Here is a 12084-nt window from a genome sequence, read left to right as displayed (position 1 = left end):
TGAATTCATAAATCTCATGGTGGTGTATGTGCCAGATTTTAAAAATCAATTTTGAGTTAATTAGATGTAAAATAAATGAAGTTCACTATATTTGAAAAGTTAGTAGTGATGGATGTACCAAATTTACGAATTGTTTACTAGATTACAAAATTCAATGTGTTAAGTCTCAATCGATTTTGAAATCTATTTCTATCGAGTGTCACCAAGTTTTAAAATCATGATTTGTTGGTGTTCACATAATTTAGTGATAACACTTTCCCGAATTACACACTCTGAATTACCATATGAAAGTATTTGTTTGCGTGACCCTTCTCTTAACAACCACACCACCATGACAAACCTTGTAACATTAATTATGGTTCAAATACAACTACCATATTATATTATATTTTATATATATATATATATATATATATATATATATATATATATATATATATATATATATATATATATATATATATATAAGTAAAATGTCACAAATTTATTTTTTAAAATCCAAAGAGGATACAAAATAAAAATACCCCTTTAAGTTGTTAAGAAATACAAACAATGTTCTTATTTCACAACTAAAATATGAGAATTGTTTGAAGATTGAAACAATGTATGTTAGTAGTCATCAACCTGTTTTCCTTTAAGGATCTTCTATTTATAGAAATGAGAAGAAAGAGTCACTACAAATCCTTCTTAGTTATGAGATATTCAAATAAGGTCCTTTTTCTTTAAATTTGTGTCTATTCATAGTCAAACATAATGATATAGTAAGTGTTCTTCATAGAATATTAAAGACATATATTTTTTCAACCAACAATTTGATATACAACAGAACTTATCAAACTAAAATAAGATAATTTTTTCCGAAACTTGAGTAAAGGGAAATACCTTATATAAGGTTGATTCTCTTCACAAAATTCACATTCCACCATTTAAAAAAAATTGTTAGTGTTGATAAGCATGATATGCTAATCCTTTTGAAGGTGACTACACCTATAGTTGATGGCTACACTCTATATTGTCATTGTCTTAGTATGATCAAATATAAGCATGATTCAATCTTTAAAAAAGTCTTTAACAAACTAGCGTTAAAAAATTATTTTTCTATTTTTTACATACATATAATCAATTATGTTAAACTCATTGATTATCTCAAGTTGAACTAAGTTGGTTTCATTTTATTAAAAAATAATCAATTATTTCTAATAATAACCGATTGTGTTGCCCAAAATATATGTTTTAATGTTTTGTAATTAATTAATTAGTCAAAATAATAATCGATTATATGAATTAAAATTGGTTTTTATGATTTTTACAAATAATAAATTATTCTAAGTAATAATTGATTAAATTATGCCATTTAAAAAACAAAAATTTTATAAAAAATAATTATAATTAATAATAAACAATTATAAGAATTAAAAATAATTTTATGGATTACTTTGATAAAAAAATTATTAATGATGATTAAAAAAGATAATCAATTACCTTAGTTAGTAACCACTTTAGTTTTTAAAATTCTTTTAAAAGGAAAGTATTTTATTGATTATAGAACACATTTTTTTTTCAAATACTAACGAAAATTTTACTTGTTTTCGGAAACAAGACTTTTTTGAAGAATCATCTTTTACATTTTGAAGAAACTACAATTCAATATGGAAAGTATAAAAACTTAACTTTTGGTTGATATCTTTCATTTACTTTGTATCTTTCTTTATTGTATACATGAGTATGGTGTGACTATGGATCTATGAATACTTTCAATACTTTGTTTTTATTATTGAACGGTGTTGCATAAGAATTTTTATAACTAAATAATGTAAAGATATAGTTGAACAACTCAACTTGTTTGGATAAGATTGGATGTAGATACTAGTTGAATCAAACTAGTAAAAAGAATTTTGTTGTACTTTATCTAATTGTCATATCAAAGTATCCTATCGTGATTGTAACTCTCGTGCGTGAGAGATTATTTTAATCATTGTAATTGTGAGCCACTAACGCAAAAAGAGTTTTCAACATCAGTAGTTCCATGTCAGGTGTAGGAATATCTCACATTAAAAAAGCACGATGATATTTTTTTAAATATTTTACCCAAATTGATATCGGACTTGTTCCTAACACACTTTAGTTTCCAATTTAATATCATTTTTAGGGCCAAAGGACGATAAATAACGATAGATTGTCATAAGTCCGATGTTATTTAATGTCTGTTAGCCCTATGACCGACATTAAATTGAAAATTAACATCTAATTATAGGTTAACCGATGTCAATTGGTCTTTTAAAATTTCAAAAAATAGTGCTAGCCCTTACCTTTCTCTTTCTCATTTCCGTGAAACCTACCAACAAAGTGCAACGACGACGCTAAACTCATAAGAGCAAGTTCTTAAACTCATTTCACTCTATCTTGTCGTTGTGGTGCTCTTTTGGGTTTAAGCTTTCATTCTCCCCGATTGAATTTTGCATCACGGTTGGTATTTTCACTCACTAGCCATTGTTGTGTATCATAAAAGTTGCATTTTTAGTTTAAACCCGATTTTGTAAAATTCACTAAAAATAGGTAGAAAATGATTTTTAACTCAAATTTATTGTGGTAACTCCCATTAGGTTGTATTCAAGTGTAGAGTGTTCATTTGACATATCACTCCCATATTTTTGAGTTGACAATATTTAATGGGTAAAAACATTATATAATCATAACTTTTGTTACGGATATCCAATGGAGATGCTTCAAAAGTGAAAGTTATTGGAAATGGAGTGATGAATATGTTGGCTAATCCTCAAAGGGATATGAAATTTCAAAAAATCTATCGTTTATGATATTCTTTTTATTTTCTTAGTATCTTTTCACTCATTTTTTCATATTGTATAACTTTGATTAAGATAACCATAGTAATTAAAAAATTCTAAAATTTTGTAGTGTATTCTTGTATTATATTTTGATTTTCTATTATTTCAATGGAGGTAAACTTTAGTGAAAATTTGAAAACCAAAAGACCACAAATTAAGTCTGTTGTCCTATTAACAAATGTAAAGTAACATTTATTATAAATGTAATCAATATTAGTTTATGTTTGTTGTAAGAATAATAGACATCAACTAATATTTCCTGTTATAACGTCGAACTTATAACAAATCTAAAAGTCTAAAAATAATATAAGTAAAAAAGCTTTTTTTTTTCTTATTAGTGAGTTCTTCGTCTCGAGAAGAAATTGAGACAAAATATCTAAATGAAAGTCGTAATTTATATATATATATATATATATATATATATATATATATATATATATATATATATATATAAAAGATAAAGTAATTGAGATTTTATGCTTAAAAACTCTTTGTTTTAAAATACTTAATCAAAATACATTTATATATGATGAGTTTGATGCAAGCATAAATATTTTCAGAATCTACTTAGAAGTTGATGGGTAATGGGAGTGTTTTACAATATTATTTGAACACATTTTAAATTTAATTTAATACAAAATATATCTCAAAAATTTGTTTATCAGCGGTCAGGATCTACTACGTTTAGTCTTTATCAACCTATCCAATTTTTATAATTCATCAAATTTAATATACTTTTATACTTATTTTTAAATCAAAGTTGACTTTTCAAGGTTATCGACAATTAAAAGGAATATTATATGAAAGTATAAAACATAATTTATTCAAATTTAAAATATAATTCATAATTTAAAAAATACTTATCATAAATATAAATTTTAATGATATGAAAATAATCTGTCGTATATGTACTGCAATGCAAGCTGATAAAACTATAGTTTAATATAGTGAAATTAATAGAATTAAAAGCAGTATCTGTTTGTTTTTCTTTTTATCTCGTTTGTGATTGATATTGATTCATACACTCCAAGGACACGCCTCACCAAAAGCTAACACAAACGTACCTGTCTGCAGTGTATATAGTAATCTCGATTTCGACTTTCAACACCATCCTATCCTCTCTAACACATGCTCCCAGTTGTATCCAATTTTCTATTCACATCACATACAATAGTCACAACAGCTCCATCAACTCTTTCTCTCTTCCAACCCTAAAACCTTTCTCCTACCCATCACCACTACCTCCTTTTCAATGTCCACCTCACGCTTTTATACGCCGTTATTCGCTATCGTTCTACCTGTGGCTGTGGCTGCGATTCTCTTCCGTCTTGAACCCTTCGAACCGGCTTTGTTGCCGGTTCAGTTGGGCCAGTCCGTCGTGGTGGTTCCCGCACGTAACGACCGCGCGCGAGTTGGATCTGAAGCTGTGGGCGAGGGACAAGTTGAGGGCCCCGAAGACTTGGCGTACGACGCCGAATCACGTGTTGTCTACACTGGGTGTGAGGATGGGTGGATCAAGCGAATCACGGTGAACGACTCGGCTGTTGAGTCGGTAGTTGAAAATTGGGTTAACACTGGAGGAAGGCCACTCGGGCTAACTTTGCTACACAACGGTGGCCTCATCGTTGCTGACGCGGGAAAGGTATTCAATTGTTAAAGAAAAGAGTTTCGATTATAATTTTATGGAAAAAAGAAGATGAGGAGGTGAAATTTCAAAGTTTAATCACTGATTTAATCACAAGAACATGTTTTAATTTTAATTAGGACTATAGTTTCATTTTAATAATCTAAATGGAAAAGGGGTTTGATTAAAAAACATTCTCATTTTTAAAATAAACCAATTGTAATTTAACAACAATAAAAAAAATATTGTGTAAAATATTGTGTGTGGTTTTCTACGTAAATAGAAATATGCTTTTTTGGGTCATTGCTATCATTTACTAACTTTTTCTATCATTTTTTTTTTCATCATCTTCATCAACCAAATAACCCGAAAATGGCGTAGATATGTTAAAAATTCAATATTTGTTAATTTGGGATGTACTTTATTTATAATTAATTTAGAAAAGACTACTAACTAGCAAAAGGACCCGTTTATGATTTTGAATAATATATCATAGACAGATATGGTACTCATGTGCTGCATAAGAAGGAGAGCATTTGAAAAATTGGGGAACCACTTTTTACGAATTTTATAAGTATTAAAATGTATGTACACATTGTTGTGGTTTTGCGATCTATCCACCACAGGCACACATATGAATAAATAAATGGTTTAAGTTTATTAATTATTAAAGTAATTAAACATCTCTTTTATTTGGTAAGATTTTTATTAAGAAAAATTAATACTAACGTAATTAACTTTAAATCGAGTTACTAAATATTTTAAATTAGAGAAAGGTAGAAGATTATGTTTAAAATGTATCAATACTTTCTGTGCTAAGAAAATAAGAGTATGGAATATTTTCGTTTCTTGAAATATGAAATTTAAGAACAAAGAAAAATAACTTCTGGGGAGAAAAAAAGAAATATAATTTTTAATATATATTTTATTTTGAAATACAACATTTCTAAATAAAATTTTATAATGATTTTTTTTTAATTTAAAATTTATTTTAATTCGAATATATATTTTTAAACATGTATTTTTATCAAATTATTTTTTAACTATATTAGTATAAAAATAATTTTTAATTCCAAAATATTTAAATCTCAATTTATATGGTTTTTTCTTTTCATATTCCTACCTAATCATTAGTGAGCAAAAGGTAACCGACCTAATCATAAAAACAAGATAAGAAAAGAATATTTAAAAATAAAGGTTTATGTGATCACTTATTTTCGTAAGCTTTTTTAATGATATCTCTCTGTTAGACTTTTAGCTGGCTTAAATGAATTAACTAGAGAAACAGTGTGACTCGTATTTATAAATATTATTAAAAGAAGGAAATCAACTAATGATGCAGGGATTGCTGAGAGTGTCAAGTGAAAAGGAGGTTGAGCTGCTGGTAGATGAGTTTGAGGGCCTAAAATTCAAGTTAACAGATGGTGTTGATGTAGCAGAAGATGGTACTATTTATTTCACAGATGCATCACACAAATACTCTATGAATGGTTCTGTCTTCGACATCTTGGAAGGGAAGCCTAATGGCAGACTCTTAAGCTATAATCCAGCAACAAAGAAGACAACCCTGCTTGCCCAAGACCTCTACTTTGCCAATGGTGTTGCAGTTTCACCTGATCAGCAATTTGTGGTCTTTTGTGAATCTTCCCTGTAAGTTTTCCTCAGCTTAAACTACCTTCAATTTCTGGTCTATTTACATTTCACATATTTCTTCAATTTTCATCTTTGTACTATACTTTTAATTACGTAATTGGTCTATAAACATTTGACGTGGGCTTTTTCTGCAGTATCATATATAATTTCCCAGGACTGGAATAGTTCATGGAAAAAATAGTATATTTGGGTTTGTGTTAATTTGTAAACTGAGTAAAAGCTGATTGATATAATCAAATTTTGTTGAGATTTAGATCTTACGCCCAAATATGGGGAGTGAAAATTATACAAGAATCAAACTGCATTTATTCCAATATAACATCTCTGTCAAATGATTAATGTCACCTATTTATGACTTAAAAGGGTAATTAAAGGCTGTTTTCGTCTGAAATGGATCTGATTAATCTCTAATCAAACTCCTTGTTATATAGTTTAAAAGTTTGTTTCCTTATTTCAAGCGCTGTTGTGCAGGATGAAATGCAATAAATATTACTTAAAGGGGCCAAAGAAGGGGACCATAGAGAAGTTTTGTGACCTACCTGGTATGCCTGATAACATTCATTATGATGGAGAAGGACATTACTTGATTGCAATGTTCACGGTACTGTATCCACAGGCTTCGTAACTAATCTTGACAGCAATCACTTGCCCACCAACTACCTTTCAATTTATAAGGAAATGAAACTAATTATGTTCAAAATTCTAGTTTTTGAAAGCCAGACACGGGAATATGACTTGTGACCTAACACTACAACAAAACTATTATTTTCATAAAAATAAAAAGAAACAAGAAAAAGAAAGATGGATGTTTTTTGTCTTGTTTACTCATAAATGTTTTTGTGCATTACTGGCAGGCCCTTACTCCTGAACTGGATTTGGCATTCAGATATCCTTTCATTAGGAAGGTTGTAGCAATTGTAACAAAATATGCGTGGAATTTACCTATCTCGAAGAATGGAGGATTTGCAATCGTCGATTTAGACGGAAAACTAACTGCACATTATTATGATCCCAAGCTAGGATTGACCAGTGCAATTAAAATCGGGAATCATATATATGCTGGATCCATTTTTTACCCATTTGTAACACGTTTTGATATTGAGAAATATCCTGCTCTCCCCACAGTTTGAACAACAGTGAAAACCTTGTTTGTACAAGAGAAAAAGTTTTCTGTAGTGACAAGTTAGTGCCATAAAATGTGATGTATGTGAAAATTCCATTAGTCTGTTATATGTTTTGTAATAAAAATGGAATTTCTTGCAGAACCTCTTCCCAATTTATTATTATTGTTATTATTCGCTTCATTATCTTGAACGTTTAACTACAATTTATCACAGTCATGGGATCTAGAAAGGCTGCCCAAAGCTTCGGCTTTCTTCCTCAGAACATACTTCTGTATCTTCCCAGTTGAAGTTTTTGGAATGTCTTGAAAAACGACTGTTTTAGGAGCCATGTAATGCGGCAAATGTTCCCTGCAAAAGTTTATTATGGCTTCAGCATCTACATCAAAACCCTCTTTCAACTTCACAAAAGCACAAGGAGTTTGGCCCCAATGATCATCTGGCCTGGCAACAACTGCAGCTTCAAGAATTGCTGGATGGCTATACAAAACAGTCTCTACCTCAACGGAGCTAATATTCTCTCCCCCAGAGATTATTATGTCCTTCAACCTGTCCTTGATTTCTATGTAACCATCAGAGTGTTTCACAGCTAGATCCCCACTACGAAACCACCCATCTTTGAAAGCTTCTTCCGTTGCTTTCAAATCTCTAAAATATCCACTCATCACTGTGTTCCCTCTAAACATTACCTCTCCCATTGTTTTTCCATCAGATGGAACACCTTCCATTGAGACAGGATCTTTCACATCAATTTCCTCCAAAGCCACATGGGGCACCCCCTGCCTGGCTTTCATCTTTGATCTATCTTCGTGGGGTAACAAGTCCCATTCAGGTCTCCAAGCACAGAAAGTGCCTGGACCATACGTTTCTGTGAGGCCATACAGGTGAGAGATGCTAAAGCCAATCTCCTCCATCTTGTCAAGGATCTGTGGCGGTGGAGGTGAACCTCCTGTCATCACCACCACTTTCTGATTGAGTGGTTTTCGGTCGGTCAATGCAGAGTTCACAATCATGTTCAGCACTGTTGGTGCTCCTCCCATGTGTGTCACCTTATGCTGAGCTATATTGTCAGAAATGTCTTTTGGAGAGACCTTCCTAACACATATATTGATCCCAAATTGTGATGCCACTCCCCAAGGTAAGCACCACCCATTGCAGTGGAACATCGGAACACTCCAAAGATAAACAGGAAAAAGGTCCATTCTGAAGAGTAGAACAGTTGCTAGAGAATTAAGATAAGCACCCCTGTGACTATAGACAACTCCTTTAGGCCTAGATGTAGTACCTGAGGTGTAGTTTATACTTATAGGATCCAATTCACTATGGGGTCTCACTATGTCAAAACTACTGTGCCCATCTGCCAGAAGCCGCTCATACTCATAACTAACTGATGTAATGTCAAATGTAGATGGACAATCTGAGTCGGTAACTAGAACTAAAATCGGCAATTCTCTAGGTTTTTTGCCTAGCAAGTTCAGAGCTCCCCTAGCGACTTCAAGAAGTTGGTTGTCTACAAAAAGGACCTTTGCTTGTGAATGCTCCAGAAGGACTGAAACCATAGCTGCATCTAAGCGTGAGTTAAGGGTGCATAGAATGGCTCCAGCCATTGGAACAGCAAAATGTACCTCGTACATAGCAGGGACATTGGGTAATAAAGTGGCAACCTGTGTAGAAGAACATGGAATAGTATCAGAGATTCATTTACCTCAGGAAGTATCAAGACGCTTCCAGATATTTGTTCCCTAGCATCACAGGTTTCGTCAATGCAAATTAGAACTGTTAAAAGTGCAGAACATTTTCTAGAAACATATAAACATTGAAGTGCTGATGAAAGTTCAAGTAGCGTTCACAAAGTGGTGATATCTGAAAGCTGCATATAGTAACTTCAAAAGAAAGTTGTTCCATATTAAATTCTAATAATGAAGCTTCACATCTCAAGCAAGCCTATTTCTTCAGCTCCCAAATTTTTCATTTCAGCTCAAAACTTTCAGGTGTCGGCTATCAAGTACTCTTTCAAATTTCCACCGTAGTCACCTAATACGATGACCTCCATCTAAATATGGCATAATTATGTTTTTTATCCTTAAAATTATGACTTTCTTAAAAAAAAAAAAGAAGCTTGTATTCAAATGTAATTTGTTTTAGCCCTTAGTTTTTTAAGAGCAACTAAAAATGCATTTATTTTTCGACTTACACAGAAATCATAGATTTGGTCCCTGGATAGTCAAACTAATTAGTAGTCATAGCTTGGACCTCTTAAATCCGGCCACCGAAAGAAAGAAACAAAGGTTTATCAATACTACTCGACAGGTATCCAATAGGTTCGTTTCAGTTTCCAAAATCTACTTTTAGCTTTTGAAATCATGAATTGATTTTGAAAAAGAAGCCAGCTACACATCATCCTAGAACTAAAATCACTTATCACAGCATAACATTCCTTAGTTATTTGTTATTTATTTTTCTAAAACACTTGTTTTGAGATTTTGTAAATAAAAAACAGCAGAAAATTAAACAGGTTCATTCAAATATTCGAGATCAGAATAAGAGAATATCAACAGTTAACTTTCTCATTAACCGATCCATTATCTTGTAAAAAATTCCACAGTTCATTGGTTAAGAAACACGCAGACGCGTAACCACAGTAAAACCAGAAGAAAGACAGAGTGTGAGCAAAGACTAAACTAACCACATCCCCGCGAGAAATTCCCAAGTGGGTCAAAGCAGAAGCGAGTTTCAAACAGCGTTGATGGGTTTCGCCCCAGTTATACTCCAGAGATCCATACACGACCGAGGTTCTGTCTCTGCAGACCTTGGCTGCTCGCTCTAGGAAGGTGATGGGAGATAAAGGAACAAAATTCGCAGAGCAACGAGAAAGACCCTCCATCGATTCCCACGAACCCGGATCATTGTCCTGCGAAAAGCTGCAAAATTTACGCGAATGACAGTGAGATAAGAAGACGCGAGGTGATCTGAAAAGTCTGATAGAACGAGTCCAGAACATGGTGACTTCGTTTTAAACGGTAATGAATGGCATAGTTAGACGCATCATCCGATGGGTAAGTGTACTGTCAACTCATTATGATGGCGAAGAAGAAGAGTTTACATAAAAATAAACATCCCAGGTACTTTGTATATGGTTTCTAGTGTTTTTTTTTTTCAGTTTTTCTGGGGATATAGATTCAACGTGTAGTTGTGATTGCTGCTACGTAATAGATAGTGTAGTTTACTAGGAGGGTACTGACAAAAGCAAAAACGACAGTTTGTTAGCGAAAAAACACAAGGCTAACAGGATAATTATAAGAAAGAAAAAAGACCTCGTAATCCAGACTGTAAATCTCTACTATATATTAATGTTTGTTTATAAACACACCTTTTTTTATGATAAAATATCATAAATATAGTTAAAAAGTTTATAAAAAATAAAAGGTAAAATTATAATAAAATATTAATAACAAATATGTATTTTTTCTTTTATGCTTAAATCTTACTTCGTCCTCGTGTTAATAAAACTGAATTTCTATTTATTATCCGGTTTTAAAAATGAAGATATGTATGAAGAAGATCTTTACTTTTTCTCTTCTCTCTTCTGCTGTCCAGCTTTACTTTTTCTCTTCTCTCTTCTGCTGTCCAGCTTTTTTTCTCTCTTGTTCAACTTTTTCTTTGATGATTTGTTAAACTTGTTCTTTCTTTATGTACCTTATTCATATATTCTTTTTCATAATATAGGGACTCAATGTCTTCATTTTTAAAACCGGTAACATGGAAATGAAGTAAACATTTAAGTTTTTTTTAATTGTCTATAAAAATTATTTATCATTAATTTGAAGAAAACATGCCTTTTTTTTTAACAGATATACATGTAGTACCGAAGGAAATGATAAGTTTAATTTTCAACTTCTTGTGAAAATGATTAAATAATTATTAGGTTAAATATGTTTCCCAGCTTATAATTTTAATATATTTTTATTTCAAAGTTTAAAATTGAATACTTCAAAATTCAATTAGGTTAATATTTTATTACATAGGTTAAGGTGATTATATTTATTCAATTGCAGCCCAAGCTTAAAATATCATTTAGGATTAAAAAAGTTTAATATAATTAAATTTAGAGATATTCATTTTTAAAATAAGACAAATTATATTAAAGTCTGAGACATACATAAATTTCTATTTTACTTAGAAAATAAAAATTATTTAACCCTAACAATTATTAACGTTTTTCATATTTATTTTAAGAAATAAAACAGTTATTACTATTTTAAGTATAGAACACTAAGAAAACGTGTATACCAAACAAAAAGAAGGTATACCTTTTATTAATTAACATAAATAGAAATAATTATTACATTTTTAAAGATAAAATTATACAAAAATTATGTAAAAAGAAATAGTTTTGAAACTGTATTTTTACTAACTGATATGGATTTTAGATTAAGTGTAAAATCATAAGAAAATGTAAAAAACAATATAATTATAAAAGTGTTTGTTTATTAATATTATAAATCACGTGTAAGATATAAGGAAATGTACAAAAAAAAATTCAAAACTATATTGTCTTTATTAATAATTTTTATATATTTGTAATAAAATAGTAAGAAAATATATAAAAAAAGTCTATTATTTTTATTAATATTATATCTTTATAGTCTATTTGAATAAATGAAAGCAATTACCACATTTTTAAGGATAAAATACTAAAAAAAATGTGTATAAAAAAAATCATAGAATGTACTCTCAATTAATTGTTATTTATAATAAGAAGTTAATTTTATATGTTGAAAGAGAAAGAAGCTGCTAGTACATAGGAAGAAGAAGACTAAAATTGCCTAACGAAGATTAA

At 30.5% G+C, this 12084-nt stretch overlaps 2 protein-coding genes across 2 annotated transcripts; one reads left to right on the top strand and one right to left on the bottom strand.

The window, feature by feature from the left end:
* Positions 1-3948: 3948 nt before the first annotated feature.
* On the top strand, positions 3949-7427 carry LOC124821430 (protein STRICTOSIDINE SYNTHASE-LIKE 5-like). The gene is made up of 4 exons (XM_047293310.2): positions 3949-4488; positions 5813-6120; positions 6595-6724; positions 6978-7427. The coding sequence occupies exons 1-4, from the start codon at positions 4099-4101 to the stop codon at positions 7251-7253; spliced, it is 1104 nt and encodes a 367-aa protein (XP_047149266.1). The 5' UTR covers positions 3949-4098; the 3' UTR covers positions 7254-7427.
* LOC124821429 (AMP-dependent synthetase and ligase family protein) lies at positions 7377-10450 on the bottom strand. The gene is made up of 2 exons (XM_047293307.2): positions 9931-10450; positions 7377-8908 (listed from the first exon to the last, which is right to left on the bottom strand). Exons 1-2 carry the CDS (start codon positions 10243-10245, stop codon positions 7445-7447), a joined length of 1779 nt encoding a protein of 592 aa, XP_047149263.1. The 5' UTR covers positions 10246-10450; the 3' UTR covers positions 7377-7444.
* Between the last annotated feature and the right edge of the window lie 1634 nt (positions 10451-12084).

The sequence above is a fragment of the Vigna umbellata genome, chromosome 1 (genome assembly GCF_029865625.1).
Source record: "Vigna umbellata cultivar VRB3 chromosome 1, Vumbellata_1.0, whole genome shotgun sequence".
Lineage (NCBI taxonomy): Eukaryota > Viridiplantae > Streptophyta > Magnoliopsida > Fabales > Fabaceae > Vigna > Vigna umbellata.
This window is presented reverse-complemented; position numbering and strand designations above follow the sequence as displayed.